At 42.9% G+C, this 19,078-nt stretch overlaps 1 protein-coding gene across 1 annotated transcript in view; it reads left to right on the forward strand.

Annotated features, from left to right (window-relative positions):
• The window catches only part of MAGI1 (membrane associated guanylate kinase, WW and PDZ domain containing 1), a 606,640-nt gene that overhangs the window by 474,769 nt on the left and 112,793 nt on the right, over positions 1-19,078 (forward strand). The window contains 1 exon segment of the mRNA XM_040628589.1: positions 8,404-8,523. Within this exon segment, the coding sequence (XP_040484523.1) occupies positions 8,404-8,523 (120 nt within the window).

The raw sequence follows: 19,078 nt of genomic DNA on the forward strand, positions 1-19,078 counted from the left end.
CCCCCCCCCGCTCCCCCCCCCGCGCTCCACACTCACACACCAAGTAAGAGCCACAAAATACTTGCAGCCTTTCCCAAGGTTCCATGACTGTCTCAATGAAGTGTCTCCTGTCACATTGGAATTTTTTTCTTACTCTTTAACATACTCTTCTATCTCTCACCACTGGGTTTTCTCACTTTTGGGTCCTTTTTTTGTTGTTTTCTTTTGGTTTGTTTTGGTTTGGTTTTTTGTAGGTCCCTTTGATAGGAGCACCCAGAGTCACCTTTAGTTTCTCCTTAATATCATTTATTGTTCTTTCCCCCACAAACTTTGAGCTTTCTACGGTCTCACTCACCCCCATCCCCTAACCCCATCCAGCACTTTAGAACTAATTGTCAGGAGAATGAAAGACTTGCAAGTGTGCATTAGAAAGTGCTGGCCTGGGGCGGGGGCCGGGGGGTGGGGAGGTAGGGGGAGGCAATTCTAACAAACTCTGCTCTTATGCAAGCATCAGGATACTGTCATCTGTGTTGTACATGCTTAGCAATTCCCTGGCACATAGTAAGTGCTCAATAAATAGCAGCTGTTAATGTTTTTGTTCTTTATTCTTTATTCCTCAGTCTCTTTCCTCAGTCTACATTTTCAAATGTAGATTTGAAAGGACATGAGAATGAAGCCAGGTGGACTTGTTTTAAACGGATGCACGTTCTTTCGTGAGAAGAGGTCTGTTTGACGTCAGTCCCCAGATCTTTTTGGATACTTCGTGTTAACTAGCAGTGTTGGTGATACAGAAACTTTGGTAAAAGTGAATGGTTTTTATTTAAACTTCCAGGAGGATAACGTGGAGTACACATTCTAGTGACGCGTTTGGGTGCTTGTTGCCATATTTAAGGCATGACAGAAAAATTGCTTCTATTTTGAGTCTTATCAAATATGTAAGGCTGTGGTCTACATTTGTGGATATATTGTTTCTAAATCTGTTTGGGTTTTATGAAGAGACTCACATCCTTGTGATGGGTCGGTCTCCCTTCATGACTGTTGGGTCATATGATGCATTTATGTTTCATTTTGTAACAAAACACCAAAACTCTTCTTGGTGGTGGCCCCATATTGCAACCTTACCAGCAGTGTGTGAGAGTTCTAGTTACTCATACTTTTGCCAGCTTTTGGTATTATAAGATTTTTAAGAAGTATTCTAGGAATTGTGTAGCCATTAAGCATTTCTTTTCTACATGAATATAGTTACATTAAAAAAAAAAGCCAGTTTGATTTGAAGGGAAAATGTTTAGTAAATACTACTGCTCTTCCTGAAATATGGCCAAACTTGTGTGAGTAGGTGACTGAGTGAATTTGTAGGAATAATACATTTAATTGTGCTCCATCTCCATCAGCTGAAAAATGAACAGCATGAGCCTGTCCCGGGTATCTAATGAATTTCAAGCAATGCACATAATTGCTTTATTACACAGAATGATCCTTCCTTAACATTGGAGGTAGTTTAAGGGACTATAATTTTTTGAAGTCTTGTTATTAGATTTTGATAAGCAGGACCCAGATTAATTTCACAGCAGGTGAAACCATTGACTATTAACAATTTAATCTTAGTAGGGTAATGATTCTTCTATTAGCAATCTGGCCTTGAGACCTTTTGGACAGGTGCTGAGTGACAGTTTGTCCGAAAGCCTGATGGTGCTGGGAATACATAGCAGGAGGAACCGACATATTGCGTCTCATCCCTAAGATTTTGTTTGCTGCCTCAATTGGCTATATCAAGAGAATTTTCACATTAAGAAAAGAGAGCTAATGAGCTCCAAATCCAGTTCCTTTTCTATAGCCATGATTTGTAGAGTTGATAAAGAAGGTCACTTTCTGATTCCCTCAGCAAGGGTCACTCAAGCCAGGTACACTAAAAGTTTATGAACCATAAAAGGTGCATAAGAAGCAAGTAACCACTCAAGCTTTAAAAGGCAAACTTTTGGGGGCATTGCTAATTCATACTGAGACATTTAGTAGGGTGTAGCTCAAATTAATTTGTTAAGTTATGATCTGGTGGTGGAAAGGGTTGATAGTATTGATGACCCTGGTGAAATCTTGTAGGCATTTTAACGCTTAAAAAGGACTCTGTTTAAATGATGAACAGATTGAATTTTTTTTTAATAAAGATTTATTTATTTGAGAGAGTGAGAAAGAGAGTGTGCGAGCAGGGGTGGGGGCAGAGGGAGAGGGAGAGAGAGAATCCTCAAGCAGACTCCCCACTGAAAGCAGAGCCTGAGGCAGGCCTTGGTCCCAGGACCCTGAGATCATGACCTGAGCTGAAATCAAGAGTTGGCCGCTTAACCCACTGAGCCACCCAGGCACCCCAGATTGAGGCGTAAAAAGTAAAATCAGGCAGAAAAATATTGTATCACCTTCTCAACTTTTTATGTAGTATATTTCTATCTCTCTTTTTTTAAAGATTTATTTATTTATTTTAGAAAGAGTGTGGGTGGGGAGAGTGGCAGAAGGAGAGAGAGAGAATCCTCAGGCTCCCCGCTGAGTGTGGAACCCAACAGGGGTCTTGATCCCAGGACCCTGAGATCCTGATCTGAGCTGAAATCAGGAGTCGGATGCTTAACCGACTGACACCCAGGCACCCCTATATGTAGTATATTTCTATTCATTAGCTAAAGGCAAGTGCTGACATCAGTGCTGGTTTTCTGTGACATGGGAAACCTCGGAACATATTGTTTATTTGATTCAAGTGGAGCCTATATTCTTTTGCATGTTTTTGCAAGGACTAAGTTAATATGGGAGGTATTTGAATAGGATACCCAAGAATCAAATTGTTCAAGATTCCAGAAATAATCATTTTATTCAATTTATAAAATGCCAGAACAACTATATACCCATTGGTACAATTCAGAGTCTGGGAGTTATTTAAAGAAACAATCATTTTGTCTCTTCCCATTTCTTTCTTTTTTTTTTTTTTTTAAGAGTTTTTATTTATTTATTTGACAGAGAGAGACAGCGAGAGAGGGAACGCAAGCAAGGGGAGTGTGAGAGGGAGAAGCAGGCTTCCTGCCGAGCAGGGAGCCTGATGCGGGGCTCGATCCCAGGATCCTGGGGTCATGACCCGAGCCAAAGGCAGATGCCTAACGGCTGAGCCACCCAGGAGCCCCTTGTCTCTTCCCATTTCTGAACCCACCCTCCTAAAGTTACCTCTGTTAAGAATTCAATATTATTCCACCCACTTAACTGTTTATTAACTCAAAAAACATGCAGCATCCATAGGGCTTCCTTTTCTGTTTTTCAAAAATGCAGTGACATTTTACATATTATTCAAGTTTACATAGTAACTTGTTTGTATCACTCAACTGAACATCACAGACATTCCTTCTGGTAACTGTGTGTCGATCTCACTGTTCTTTACATAGTAAAAAAATTTTCCTGAGGGTGAATCTACCATATTTCATTCAATCATTCCCATATGTATGGGCACTCAGTTTTTCATTTTGGAGGACTGCTTGTGTTTTGGTCTTTTTGTTTTGTTTTTGCTACAAACCCTGCTGCCACAAATACCCAAAGAGATTTTTTCCTATGAGACCATAGCTCTGCTCAGCTCACTTGTTACGTGACCTTGGACAGTTACTTCTTAATTGTGCACATGACCTTGGGTGGTTACTTTCCTTCTCTGACTCTCAGCTTCCTCATCAATAAAATGAGTATAATGACAGTCCTTATTTTTACATTTCTTGTAACAGTTAGATACAGTAGTATTGATTTAGTGCTTAACACCTAGCCTGGGACAGAAGTATCCAATAAATGGACACCGTTAATCCTTCCCTGCTGTTTGATCATCTCTCACTCCTCTTTTTTGTTTGTGTGTTTGTTGGTGTTTTGAAGGCAAGGAGGTGAGCACTGTGCATATTTGCTTAAAGCTAATAACTGTAAGATATCGTTGGCCCGATTTCTGGCTAGACAAGCAGAAGGCAGTGTTGTAGGCTGTAGAAAACCCCAGTTTGTCAGCCTGGTGATTATTTTTTTTTAATATGCTGTCCCTGAGGAACATGATAGAATTTGTTTTACTTCTCTTCTGCCAGGAAGTAACCCTTCTGGCTTTGTTAGAAGCGTGGTTTGTAATAATTGTACCCACCCCAGATGGCTCCTGAAAGCCCTTTGAAATGCCATCTGCCAGGCGTGTGTCCAGCCGGCAGCCTGTCATTCTGCTAGAAGAAAAGAGGAGGCGGGGTCCCCTCCCCTGCCCTTTTCTCCCTAGCGTCACTGAATGGAGCCTGGTCATGTTGGCCCAGACCCAGGGCGGGTTGCTCAGAGGATAACTGGGAGTAAACCTCTTGCTAGCCTGCCGAGTAGAAAGGTTTTGTCTGGGTAATAAACCCTGAAGGTTTTGTGGGTGGAGACTAACCCGCCCCCCCCACCTCCTTCCCCTGCAGCTCAAAGGCCACCAAACATATTTATTTACACGGGAAAATGGTATCTCCTAGTTTCATTTTTTTCCCTCTAAAATGTAGCATTTTTGAAGTTCTTCATAATTTTGAATCCTTTCAGGAAATTAAGACCCAGGGGTGACTGTTGCCTTTAAAGTAAATCTGACAGATTGGTTCTGAAAACATGGTTGAAAGACACAGGAAAGATAAGATGGCTCAAGAAGGAGGAAAAAAACCCACCATTGTCTGGTTTCCCAAGACTTTTAAAAACCCAACACATCTTTCGTTGGTTTTATTTATCCTCATCTTTTAGGGGGAGGGACATGGGATGTGGGGATAGATGAGGCTAGTGGAATTTTGGTATGGAGGCTGAGGGTGAGAGTTGCCATGCAGAACACCTTTAGGACAGATCCCTTCACAGCAAGTTTCAAAGAGTTTCTCTTCTTGCCCCACACTGGGCTTGCCCAACGCTGTGGACTGTTTTCCCAGTAGCAGGCTAAACGGCTTTTTTTCACTTGGCTCCAGGACATCACACCCTCTCCCTTTGCTCCTGCCTTGCTGACTGCTACCTCTTAGTCTCCTCTGAGGATCTTCCTTGTTTTCTCCATTTGAAAAACGACAGGGTTTCAGTGTTTAATCCAAACTTTTTGGCTTCTTTTTGTACACTGTCCGCCCCCACCCCCTACCCCCCACCCCCAAATTATCTCTGTCTCTTGCCTTCAGATGCCAGTGGTTTACTCATCACTCTCAATTTTATGTCCCAGCCTCCACTCTGATCTTCAGACTTACATCTAGGTGTCTAGTAGGCATCTCAAACTTCACTTGTCCCAGAGTGAACTCTTACTGTTTTTCCCCTACAAACTACTTCCTCCCCTGTCTTCTTGAACTCTGTAAAGGGCACAAGGCCATTTGCCCATTTGCCCAGGTCAAAGAATGGGATGTCAGTCTTTATTCTCTGTACACTCCATCTACTCCCACTACAAGCTCTGTCTTCAAAATATAGACCTCATGTGGCTTGATTCGTTTAATATGTCCATCCTGTGGACTATGTCACAGCTATTTGAAGTATTCAGGTGTATGATAGAAATCTGATTGCTTCTCACAGCTCCGCCTGCTCTTCTTGTCCGTGACCTGACTTTCCCTCCCACGGACCCTGTAATGACCACCTCCTGGTCTGGGTGAGTCTGTTCCTCCCACCTCCCCTACTCTGCCAATGCCTATTCTCTGTCAAGCTCAATGATCTTTTCAAAAATGAATCCTAGCACCCCCTGCTGAAAACCTTCCGAGTGGCTTCTCGTCTTCCTCAGAATAAAACATGAAGTGTTTGCTGTGGCCTTCCTAACTAACCCTTTTCCATTACTCTGTCACCATTACTCTGGCTTTTTGCGCCTTCCCTAACATCAAGCCTCTCTTGCATCAAAGTTCTTGGCCCTTCCCCCTGCCTTGAATGCTTTCCCGTCACCTTGGCAGGGCTCTCCATTGGTGGCACCTCCTTAGCCAGGCTTTCCCTAATCCCCATCTAAAATAGCTTCCCGCCTCCCCAGCGTGCTTCCTTCTTCAAGATTTCCTTCTTCCTTTTTAACCCTTTAACCTACATTGCTCTGAGGCACTTTAACCTATGTTTCCTATGGAAGATGATTTCCATCTGAAATTTTGTTATATTCACATACGCATTTTGTTTTCTGTCTTTCAGTAGTAAAATATAAATTTCACCAGGATTTCCCCAGTGCCTGAACTGCTGCCGGCATTATGGGACCTCAATAGATATTTATTGGAAAAGAAAGAAAGAAAGAAAGAAAGAAAGAAAGAAAGAAAGAAAGAAAGAAAGAGAAAGAAAGAAAGAAAAAGAAAAGAAAGAAAGAAAGAAAAGAAAAGAAACCTAGTGAGAGATGTAATGATATATATATATATATATATATATATATATATATATATATATAGCATTTGAACTATAGTGTTCTATCAACTCATTTCATTCTAACAGTGACATAGTCTATCATATGTGCTGATGATTATCGAGCTAAGTCTTCTAAAAGGCTTATTGCATTCAGTACACACAACAAATCTGTAGTGTAGGTACCATTATTATCCCTGAGTCACAGATAAGGAAACCAAGTAATAACAGAAGCTAAGGAACACGCCTAAGACCACAAGTTGGGAGGAGTGGCAAGCGTTGAACTTATCATTCCTACTGCAGACACCTGCTCAGCAACAGTATATGGTATTCTCTATGTTTCTGGAGTACCTACTGTGCGCCTAACATTGGAGATCTCAATTTAAAAATTGTAAGCTACCTGAAAGGGCTTGTCATCATCTGCCAGGGGAGCCTGAAATGGGAACAAATCAGGAAATAGTACAAGAATAGACTTCTGGACACAAGCAGGTTTCTTTACCAGAAAGCCCCAGCATGCGGGACCTGATAAGCAAACGTGTGCAGTACAACCATATGTTGGAGGGTTTGCGGCTATTTAAAACATGCCGATTTCAGATATTAGAAAAATTAGGCTCATTTAAAATGTATTTATCCTGAGTTAAATATACAACAAGTGTTGAGGGTTTTCTTTTCTTTTTCTTTCTTTTTTTTTAAAGATTTTATTTATTTATCGGATAGAGAGAGACACAGCAAGAGAGGGAACACCAGCAGGAGGAGTGGGAGAGGGAGAAGCAGGCTTCCCGCTGAGCAGGGAGCCCAGTGTGGGGCTCTATCCCAGGACCCTGGGATCATGACCTGAGCCGGAGGCAGACACTTAACAACTGAGCCACCCAGGCACCGCCCCCCCCCCCTTTTTTTTACTTACGAGAAACTCTGGATGGCCCCTGTAGGTGTGTGGACATGATCATTCTCATAGGCAAGTGATGAGAGAACATTGGAGCCACAAGGTACATACAGTCGGTTACTGAATTGCTTCAAAGTTTCTAGGATGAGGAGGAAATCGTTGCTTATTAAGTTCCTAGGAATACAGAAAATTCCCTGCTTATTATGTAGGAAAACATCGACCTTAAAGCCCCGTAGGTAGTGGTGGCTTGCAGAATGAGTTATGTCCATCATATCACCTAACTTGAATGTAAGAGCAGAAATCCTGTGTTTTGCTCTTTTTTGGTCTTTTATAATATTAAACTAGGAAGTACACACTACATAATTGCTTCTTGGTTTGTCTTCTTTTCTCGGTTTGTGTGTAAATCACATTCCTTCCACATTGCTTCTACTCTTTTGGTTGAGATTAGGCTAAAATGATAGGTCTAGAGCCTAGCACCTTAGCTGGGTGACTCAAATCCTCTAGAGACCGTATATTGTTCATAAGAATTGTTGTGTTCGTTAGTCATTGAGAGAATGACCATATTCAAGAGGAGAATTTTCTAGCAAATTCAGTGCCCCTTCTTTCCCGTCAGAACTTACGGGTGGCCTCTTTTCATCAAACATATTAATTACACGGAGAGCTGCAGCATTTTAATCCCTGGGAGATAGCCAACCACCGATCTCGGGCAACTGCATTTCTCTAGTGATGTGTTTATGCAGCGGGTGTCATTTTCTTCAAAGGGCTTATTACACTGGAACTTGCCGGATATACTTTGGAACACAGGAATTTTGAGGCCTGTGTTAAAAATATAAACCCCTTAGGCTGTGAGCTTAAGGTGGATCCCTTTTTAGTATCTACTGCAGTCCTAAAAGCCGCTGAATGGGAATGTTGTCTGTCTAAAATCCAGTTTGCCTTTTTCATTCAGTGCATTTTAAGAAATGAGAAAAAACTCACCCCAGGCTCTCCAGCTGTGCGTGGTTTGCTCTTTCTCCCATTCAAAGATCCCAGGCACGAGAGGGTGGAAGTGAGGATGCTGTGCTGTCAGAAAGAAGTTGTCTTTACCAGGTCCCTGTCTGGGCAGATAGGTCGGCAGGCTTAGGAACTCCAGCCTACAAAACAGGTTATTCTAATTACAACCGAACGGGGAGCTTCCTGTTTTCATTGACTGATGGTGTCTTGTGCATTTGTCTTGTCTGCTGCAGGCACAACCCGATCTCCCAGAGAAGGAGAAGTGCCTGGCGTGGACTATAACTTTCTGACTGTGAAGGAGTTCTTGGACCTCGAGCAGAGTGGGACCCTTCTGGAAGTCGGCACCTATGAAGGTGAGCGTATCTGTGGGATGGTGGTGAGCCTGCCTGTCTCCTGGGCACCATCCGGGCAAAAGTGTTTTGTGAACTAGTGAAGTCCAATCAGCTGTAGGAGGTTGCAGTTCACCTTAATATGATTGATAAAATATGTGGAGTAAGGCTTTGTGGAGCTCTTTAAAAGCAGTTTTGGGGCTTTTTTTTCTCCAAGAGGTTTCTCCTTTATTAACTGAAGACTCTGTGTCTGTGTGTGTGTGTGTTGTTGTTGTTGTTGTTTTAATATGGGCTTGCATGGTATTAGAAAAAAGAGGGAAAAGAATCATGGTCAGTCACAAAATGTGACCTTACAGGTGTTGTTTTAATATGGAAGGACTAGAATGTCATTTTTAAAAAAGATTTTTATTTATTCATTTGACAGAGAGAGCCAGAGAGCACAAGCAGGGGGAGCAGCAGAGGGAGAGGGAGAAGCAGGATCCCCACTGAGCAGGGAGCCTGATGTGGGACTCAATCCCAGGACCCTGGGATCGTGACCTGAGCTGCAGGCAGATGCTTAACTGACCGAGCCACCCAAGCGCCCCTAGAATGTCATTTTTTTTTTTTACCACTAATTGATTTCTAATGTATTTTTTTAGTAGATAGTACATGTATATGGCTCATGAAGCCAAATATCTCGAAAGTATTATATAAGTAATCTCTTTCATATGCCTATCTTTATCTGCCTATTTTCAAATTCTCTGTCCTCTTAATATTACATCCAATGCCATTAGTTTATGATTACCTTTTCTGAAATTTCTTTATGTAAATACAAGGACACATGTGGCATGTGTATATATAAACATGTGTGTTCTCTGCATGTGTTCTCATTTCTTCCCTATTTTATACAAAACGGTACTATACAACACATGCTATTTGGTACCTTAATCTTAGTTCTTTGCAGTCTCAGTAATAGAGTGCTTATTGTTTTGTTTTTTAAATGGCTGTGTAATCTCTTTGTATCAGCATGGCCATGATTTATTTAACTATTTAGATAAATATTTTTAATGTTTCAAAACACTGCTGCATTGAATAACATGGACATAAATCATCTCACACAAGTGAAAATATGTCTATAGGACGAGATCCCACAGACACGATAGCATGGTAAAAGCCAAATGTAGGGAAAAAATTCAGCGTACATTTTCTGAAAACAATATCGTAGCTAGATTGCTCTTTTGAGTGTCATAATTAGAGACAGAAGGGCATAATATGATACTATTAACTGGGTCAGATTATTAACTTGATCAAATTTTTATGTGTACGTCTTTATAATCTTTGAAAATTTGGATTTATTTGGTGATCACAGGGGCATTTTCAAGAGTAGACTTTAAAAACAAAACGTACGTACAAAGTGGACTATTATTTTATTAGCGATATTATGGCTTTGATATGATAATAGCCCATGTTCCAGGCAGTGGCTAGCAGTTAAGTAATGGTCATGGATCTTAGGTATGCTGATTATGGTTTGATATTCTTGGAGGGGGGAGGGGAAGAGCATTATCTTTGTACCTACTGCTCATTTCCAAATTATGAATATACACTGGGCTGTGTTTAGATGTTAATCAAATTTCTGATTGTGAATTCAGGAGTATTTCCCTTGAGTACATTGCTAATTTTCAATTGTTTCAGCTTCCTTGAAGTGTTGCAATATGACTGGTGGTTGGGGAACTGGGAGGGGATCTGAGAAAACCCAAAGCAAGGATAATTCACTAAAGCCTAAGAGTGAGGGGAGGGAAGGAGGCTAAGTGGATGTACCAGGAGCTTCTTCAAGGTCATCTTGCAAATGTGAACCCAGTTAAAAATTCAAGTGGCCCATAATAGGGCAAATGTGAGTCCTCTTTCATTCGCAGAAAGTGAATTGTCCTTATTTGAAATCCGTTATTATGCCCATCTGGGGAGCTTGAATTCCCTAATGTAAAAAGAAAAGAAAGAAAGAAAACATCCATTTGCATTTTTGGAAAGGTTGAGGGTGGGAGTGGTTGTGCAATGCCAGAGTATGTGTTAGATTGGAAAAGCAGAGCATGCGGTGTAGACAACAACTTGTCTGGGAAACAAGAAGGATACACTCATTTTCTTCAGTTGTTTATATTACAAATGACATATAGGCGGAGTCACTTTGTTTCCCATTTGACTGTATCGTTTTGACAGCGGTAACTATAATCACGGAGTTTTCAGATGGGTTTGCTGAGACCAAGTAGCATTTAGGAACATGTTCAAGGTTGTATCGCTGGAATGCTGGAGCCTGGAACCAAACCCAGCTCAGTGTGACTTTCAGATCCTCACACTCTTCCCCCAAAACCTCAAGAAGAATATCCTGGATGTAACTAAAAAGTCGTAGAAATAACTTGTCCGTACTTGAACCTAACTTCGTGGTGGGTAGCAACAGGGAAGCGTTTTTCAGAGAGTGTCTGATCTATAAAACTGTCATTCTGTGAGTGTTGCTCCGTTATTTTGGAGTTGAAATTTTCCCATGCCCAGCATTAATCCATTCCGTTTTTCAGCCATTTGATTGTTCAGTGTGTGTCAGCCTTTGACCTTTTAGCTGTATAATTTCCCTACCATATGAGAGAGCTCATACTTTTTTGGAACCCACTGAAGTGTATTATGTTGACTCTTATAAGCTGGAAGCAAAATGGAATTTTTATTAAATGCCAGATACTGTCACAGGAATAGAGCTGGAGAGATCTTTAGAGAACTTCCTCTGTCCTTGCCTCCCTTGGACGGCCCCCCACGGTGGCTGTCTCTTGGACACTAACAAGCGTGCAGGCTGGGCTGCCGCCCTGCCTGGGATGGAATTTCAGCCCCTCTGCTGTGGAGCTGTGTCCCCTCTGGCAAGTTGCTTAATGCTCCGTGTCTCCATTTTCCCTTTGGTAAAATGAGGATAATAATAGTGCTTCCTCATAGGTAGGATTAAATGAGACAATAATTGGAAAGGGCTGAGCACAGTGTCTGACACATGTAAGCTCTCAATCAGCGTTAGCTCTTGTATTTACACACACGACTGGTCCGGAATTGCCACCCTGGTGGAGTCCCTCCCCCTTCTACTAGTCAGTAAACCAGTGCATTTGCCAGTAAAACATCTTTATTTACTTCCCAGGTACTCACCGTCTTTTTTCCTGCTCAGGTTTTTCTCTCTTGGCCTGTCCTGGTTCCAGAGAGGAAAAGTCTAGCATAATGGCACAAAACACTCTTTTTTTTTTTTAAGTGTATTTAGTTTTTTTAGTAATCTCTAAACCCAGTGTGGGGCTCAGACTCATGACCCTGAGGTGAAGAGTTGCATGCTCTTCATGCAACTGGGGGTGCCTGGCTGGCTCCAACTGAGCCAGCCAGGCGCCCCTACAACACACTCTTTAATGCAAGCCACTTTGCTCATTTTGAGTAAAAGTAATAAATGTACACGATGGAATCCTTACTATAGTGAAGAACGTAAACATATTTAAGTCCAAGTTGCTTCCCTGCCTCACCTTAGGGAGCCATTGTGAAAGGATCTAGGTACACACACAGGGCATGAGCCTGTGGTCTCTCCTCCCTTTCCCTCTATTCTTGCCCTTCCTATTTCACATATCTTGGAAGTCTTTCTACATTACCCCATCCAGTTCTATCTTGCTCTTTTAAAATGCTATGAGGTATCCCAGTGTATGCTGACCAGTCCCCTGCAGGTGGGCATTTAGGATGTTACCCACCTCTCTCCCATTTTTGGTGCTTTGTAAACATGGCAGCAGTGAACATCCGGGCATAAATATCTCACTAACACTGTTCTGCATATGACTATACAGTAAGCTCCCGGCAGTGTGGTGTTCAAGCAAGCCCATCTACACATACACAGTTCAGTTCAGCAAGTATTTGTTGAGCATTAGCTTTGCATCAGATGGTGTTCCGTGGCATGAGGTGTGATGTACAGGACAGGAAACCAGAGCAGCTCTGCCTATGAAGATGCTCATGCTTTTTAGTTATTTATCTTTGCCAGCACTTGTCCAGCATCAACTAGGTGGATACTCTTCAAAGTGTGGATACTCTTCAAAGTGTGTTACACGCACCAGTTCACTTAACTACCCACCAATCCTGTGACGTAGATACAGTTGACCTCCCATTTTACCGAAGGTGAGCATGAGACCCAGAGAGCCTCGTTATCTTCTCTAAGTTCACATGGTGAGCCAGGAGCAGAGCTGGGATCCAAACCCGGGCTGTCCAGCCCCACGGTCCGTCCTTCGCCGCCCCGCAGTGTTGTGAAGCAAAGTGAACAGTTTCAAGAGAAGTGGTGTGTGTTCCAGGAAGGGAAATGGTGCTCCAGGAGCATACAGCAAGGGCACCACATCTCACCTCCCACCAGAGGACACCCCCTTGTGGAAGTGACAGTTACTGAAGCCTGTCGGAGGACCTCATGGTTTCAAGTGGAGAGACTCAGGACCAGTGTTTCAGTTTGGAAGTCGTCACCGGCCTCGAGGCCTGAATCCAGAGAGAACAAGTGGGATGAGCTGAGAGAAGGTCAGAACATTGGTCCTAGAGAAGGAGGGACAAAGAGCTATGCCCTCCTTCCTTTAGAATGAGTGCAATGCAACGGAACTTCAGTGATGGAAATGTTCAGTGTTCTGAGCTGCCCAACATGGCGGCCACTAGCTGCACGTGCTTATTGTCACTGAGAAATGGACTTTTCAACTTGGTTTAATTTAAACTAATTTAACTTTAAATAGTCACGGGTATCTGGTGGCTGCCATATTTTACAGCGCAGCTCTAGAATGAAAGCTTCTGCAGGGAGGGGTGAGCCCCTGTTCGAGAACAGCCTTCACTTCTCACTCAGCTGACTTCAGAGAGCTAAGCACATGTTTAAGAGTTAAGCTCCTTTAGGGGCGCCTGGGTGGCTCAGTCGTTAAGCATCTGCCTTCGGCTCAGGGCGTGATCCTGGAGTTCTGGGATCGAGCCCCATGTCAGGCTCTTCCCCTGGGAGCCTGCTTCTTTCTCTCCTACTCCTCCTGCTTGTGTTCCCTCTCTCGCTGGCTGTCTCTGTCAACTAAATAAATAAAATCTTTAAAAAAAAAAAAAGAGTTACGCTCCTTTAGGCGCGCCTGGGTGGCACAGTGGTTAAGTGTCTGCCTTCAGCTCAGGGAGTGATCCCGGCGTTATGGGATCGAGTCCCACATCAGGCTCCTCCGCTATGAGCCTGCTTCTTCCTCTCCCACTCCCCCTGCTTGTGTTCCCTCTCTCGCTGGCTGTCTCTATCTCTGTCTAATAAATAAATAAAATCTTTCAAAAAAAAAAAAAAAGAGTTAAGCTCCTTTAAAAAGGGTAATTTCAAATCCTCCCAAAGAACATGTTACTGCAGAGCAGTGGTGATCTTCTTTTGTACATGTGACATGTGAAATGGCAGACAAGTAGAATGAAGCAATAAAACCTCAGGGCCAGGTAACCGTCAATATATGTTTGGGGTTTAGAGTTGCAGGGTTGTTGGATTTTAAAGCTGGAAATAAGGTGGGGCCATTTCTTGAGAAGACAGATCTGAGATCCAAGGAGAGACTGGTCTAAGACACGAAAGAGAATTGGAATACAGCCTGGCCAAAAGCCCGTCACCCAAGTCATGTCACAGGCAGGACTGAGATGCCAGTATTTCTTCCCATTCTGCTTCCTGGAAATGGACACCTCTTTTGTAGACTGTATGACTAGTTTGTTTCATCAGTTGTTTATTCATTAAAAATAAAATGCTGAGCAAAACCAGATATGATCATTGCCCTCCTAGTTCTTCTAGTGCACAAGGAGATAATGAGAGATAAGTGTGTAGTTCTGAGTGTGCCAGGATCTATGGAGAAGACTGTAGGTTGGGGAGATTTGACTTCTATGGAGTTGGGAATAGCTTTTCCTGTAGAGGTAATAATTGGAGTGAGCTCTAATGGTTGAGCTGGAGTTAGATTGCTAGATTTAACAAATAAAAAAAATAGAACATCTAGTTTTGCATTTTATCTGGTAACCCTAGATGGAGTTAGCTTTGGACTGTGGTGGTAGTGGTAGTGGTAGTGATGAGTTGACTGAATCTTGAGATACTTTATATGATTAAAAAGCTGGGTTTGGTAATGTAGCAGTTACCAGAAGGAGATAGAAGATGCAGGTGATGGTAGTCCTCCTAGGATGACTCCTCGTTTCTGTCTTCCATAACTGGGTAGATGCTGGCACCATTTGCTGAGATAAGAAACTTTGGAAAAGGTCAGGTTTGGTGGCGGGGCTAGAGGCTGCATGATGAAACTTTCCACGCGCCACCAGCTAGAAAGCCAAGAGTGGGATTTACTCCAACGGAGTAGAGGCCCTACCTGTCTATATAAGGAATCTAACTATTGTCCCTCACAAAGCACAAAAGTTATTAGTGGAGCTCATAATTGATCTCTGCTTTGCAATTTGAACCAACTGCTCATTCTGTCATTAGATAGATTTGACATCAAGGCCAAGAAAACAGAAATAAATGTGTCTTTCCTCCTTGGCTCAACTTCCTAATTGTGGCAATGAACACATTTATTTGATACGGTGCTTAAAATAAATCAGCTGCACCATCTCTCTTTGCCTTGCTTTTCTTTCTTTCTTTTTTTTTTTTTCTTGTTGACATTTTCACTCAGCAAGATAGGTTGCTGCTTCAGCCAGCCCATGGGACTTCTCTAGGAGAGAGTTTACAAGGGATGAACTATTCAGTGGGGGTGCTTCCAAACATGCCTGTTTTACAAATGTCTCTGGGTAGAAGAGGCTGATTATACACTTTGAGCATTGCAAAGGTTTTCCCCCAGCATGGAGGTACGGTGCCAGTGTGACATTTCAAACTGGAGTTATGGGTTGCATATTTCTGCATGTCAATGAGGGAGAGGGATGTCAGCCTTCAATAATGTTATTGTTTTGCTTCCTAGAAGGTCTACAAAAAAGCAGCTGCCAAGGGTATACTTTTTGGGGACACAGAGATAAAGCAGGGGTGAAGAGAGTTCTTGTTTGTCATTGAGGAAAACGAGAGGGTCTGGAGTCCTGTTCTTTGGCAGGCCTTGGAAGCCATCTGTTGTGATAAGCTCTGTTGGCAAACTCCACTATGGAATGTTCTCTGTTGATAACGAAAGTAGCCAAAGGGAATCTGTGCTGCAATTGGCTGTTCGTCTGCATATGAAGATGAAGAGGCTGGGACCAGCGTAGTTCTGCTGCATTTCCTGCGTAGAGATCCTCAGAGATGCCTGGAGTTGACAACATGGATGTTGGGGACAGACAAATGTGTGTGTAAATGCCAGTCATCATTTACACGTTGTGTGAATCTCGTCTTGATCTGGAAATGGGAATTCTGATGTCTTTTTTCCCATAGGATTATTAATAAAGATTAGAGTAAGTGAACGTATGGGTAGTCACATGACAGGTGCACAATAAAGGTAAATTTTGGTCCATGTTGTTCTTTAAGAATACATTTTGATACCAATACCGTCTGCTATATTTTAGAGCTTATATTGGCCTCCAACAGTAGGTGCCCCTTAAGACTGCTAGGGTTCATTACACGCTAACATTGTTCCAAGCAAAATGTGAGTACTTTGTACGCAGTATCTAATTTCATCTACACAAAAAACCCTGCTAGATGAGTACTGTTCTTATCTTTATACCATGAGAACTGAGGCTGCAAAGAGAGAGGTCCCTTACCTTGCTCAGGGTCACAAAGCTATTAAGTTATATGACCCTCTTTGGTCTTAAATTCAAAACCAAATGGCGGCAGCAAGAACAAACATCTCATTATAGGACAGTGGCTTATTGTCGTTCTTTGCATGCAAATCATGATTCTGGAAGGTGGAGCAGGTAAGACAGAGAAGAGTAAAAAGAAAGTGATGGGCGTTTTACGAGTGATACCATCATGTGCTGAGCAAGCAAGTGGAAAGTGAAACAGTGCGGATCTGAGGTCATTGAGATGTGATTGATGGACTGGGAAGAAGCTGCCATGAGTCACGCTATTACAAACCAGACCCACGATAGAGGTGTGGAGGAGCGTCCAGGCGGGCGTTCCTGTGTGCTGTCTCTGCTTGTGTATTGACTCATTTTCAGAGAATGCTTAATGACAGTATGTGCCGGGCCTGCATCAGGCCTGGAGATGCAGTGGTGTATACGAGCAGATGTGGTCCCTGCTCTCGTAGTGCTTGTGGTCTAGAGGTAAAGACAGTGGCAAATTCAACCATCTGATAATTACAACAAAGGGCATTGGGAAGGAGAGGTACGTGGTTCCCTGAAGACCCTTCAGGGCAGCTTTGATCTAGTGGGGGGGTGGTCAGTGATACAGTCTCTGACGACAAGTGGGTGGTAATGGCATGACCCTGAGGCTAGGCAAAAACAGATATGCTGGATGTCTGGAGCCTTAAGTACCTATGCACATCTGAGTTTTACACATAAAAAGAGTAAGGCTTTTTTTATCCTACCACACCCCAAAGAATCAAACCTATTTTTGCCCCCTTGGGGGTGATATTGCCCCACCAAAGACGTATACTATAGGTTCCCAGCCATTGGTAGTCACTACTGTCCTGTTCGGCTTATATTTAAAAGCATGTTCTGTAGGAAGAGGGCAGACAAGTACCCTGCCCACGTCCACCTCCCATATGGAATTACAAACTAGGGGACAAAGAACCTGAGTGCTGTTTACCCTGGACCAACCAGTGACTCTTAAGATAGGCATTTCTGCTACTCTTGGCCTCCGTGTTCCTTACCTACTAAAGAGGAATGGTTTTCTCTGACCTGGTTCCCTCTGCTGTCTATGCAAAGGGTGGTCCAGTGCCCCGTCCGTCCTTGCTAGGAATTCAGAATCTCAGGCCCTTCCCTGACCCACTCAACCAGAATCTCCATGCAATAGAACTTTATGGTTTGCACGACATTTAGGAAAATTGACGTATACTATACAGAGCATGTGTGAAGATCTTGTTTTAGTCCCTTTTTATATCTTTATTTCTAGTGTCTAGCATAGTGCCTGGCCAAAAAAAAAGTTCCTTGTAGGGAAATGAATGAATACTAAACTTGTACAAAGTGAGAGGCCATATAAATTTGATTCATTCTGGCTTAAAACTCAGGGTTACAGTCCTCCTTAAATATTTTATCAAGCTCTAAAAATTGATTTGCAGTCCCCATTAATTTTTAAACACATGTCAGAAAATATTTTCTTAGGCTTGGTCATGGCCAAAGATTGTGCCTGTTAATTAAGGCCAGCAGCGGCTTCCTCTTCTGTCTTAACTTGCCCTCTCCTCCCTCCCCAGCCACCACCCCTGTTAAGTTTTATTGTAGAGCCAGTTTTGAGAATAGCAGCAGAGACACACGCATCCCCACTTGGGTGGATGCCTGGCCACCTCAGGAAGTGTGTGTTGGCTAACGTGGAGACTATAGGACAGTCGGGCTCATGTCTCCTAGAAACTGTGAAGCCTGCCAGATGATAATCCAAATTAATTTTTAATAACTTATAATTCTTCATATGATTTTTATTTAATACCATTAAGTGATCCACGTATTCCTCACAGGGATTCTCTTGCACATACTCTCTGGAAGTTTGCGCTGTACCATGGCTAGGCGTGGCCCGGTGCTGACCAGCGTGGCGACTTGATAATACAGAGAGTTTGCTGTGGGGCAGGGGGTGAGTTGTATGGGACATGCCCAGGGGCCAGCCAGCTAGATTTGGAAAGTGAAGAGGGCGGGTCGAGGCAGTGGAACCCGTGGTGACTGGCCCATGGCAAGTGTACCACCCATCTTGCCCACCCTGTGGTGAAGACAACATGGGATGTCAGCATAACCCTGCCCACCACAAGTCGGGTCACCGAAACCACATTCACCCAGAATCATATCACTGAGACCAATGTGTGAATTATTGAGGCTGTTTTGAAGGTTTCGTTTTCCTTCCCTCCCTCCTGTGCCCAAGTCCCTTTGTGTGCCTGTTTGTTCACATTGCAGCAGCCTTAGGGAAGCTGTTCTTGTGGTCTGGCAAGGACAGGGACGCACCAAGGGTAAGAGAACAACTTCTCTGCAGAAATCCTTAGTTCAACGCGTGTGTTCCAGGTGAATTGGCTGTGGTCACACACTTGTCATCAACATTGCCTGGAAAAGACAGCATCCAAGGAACCAGAGCTTACAGTTTGTCATGCAGCACTTCTCAGTATACCCAGATTTTAATCAGAAACATTCCATTTTTATATGTTAGTGAGTAATGCAAATTAATTTGTAGAATACATGGGGAAAAACATATCTGTGAAGGAAAGTTGAACCCTCTGTAGTTAGAGAACTACTAGAAATAAGTTTTTCTGTAATGTCTGCAGACAATATGGGAAATAAGAAATGCTGGAGGAATTTGAATAATTACACCATTTCCCATTTATAACCCCTTATAGTTTACAGGGTACCTTCCAGAAAGTTACAAAATTTGATCTTCAGAATAATCCTGTGCAGTCACTAGGGTCACCTGGGCTGTCATTTCTGTCTCACAGAGGAAGTATTAGACTGAGGGTAAAAACTTGCCCAAGGCTATTTGGTCATTGGCAGGTTCTGTTGCTTGTTCCTTTACAAGAGTAAAGAAATA

The sequence above is a fragment of the Ursus maritimus genome, unplaced genomic scaffold, assembly GCF_017311325.1.
Source record: "Ursus maritimus isolate PB19 unplaced genomic scaffold, ASM1731132v1 scaffold_14, whole genome shotgun sequence".
Classification (NCBI taxonomy): Eukaryota; Metazoa; Chordata; class Mammalia; order Carnivora; family Ursidae; genus Ursus; species Ursus maritimus.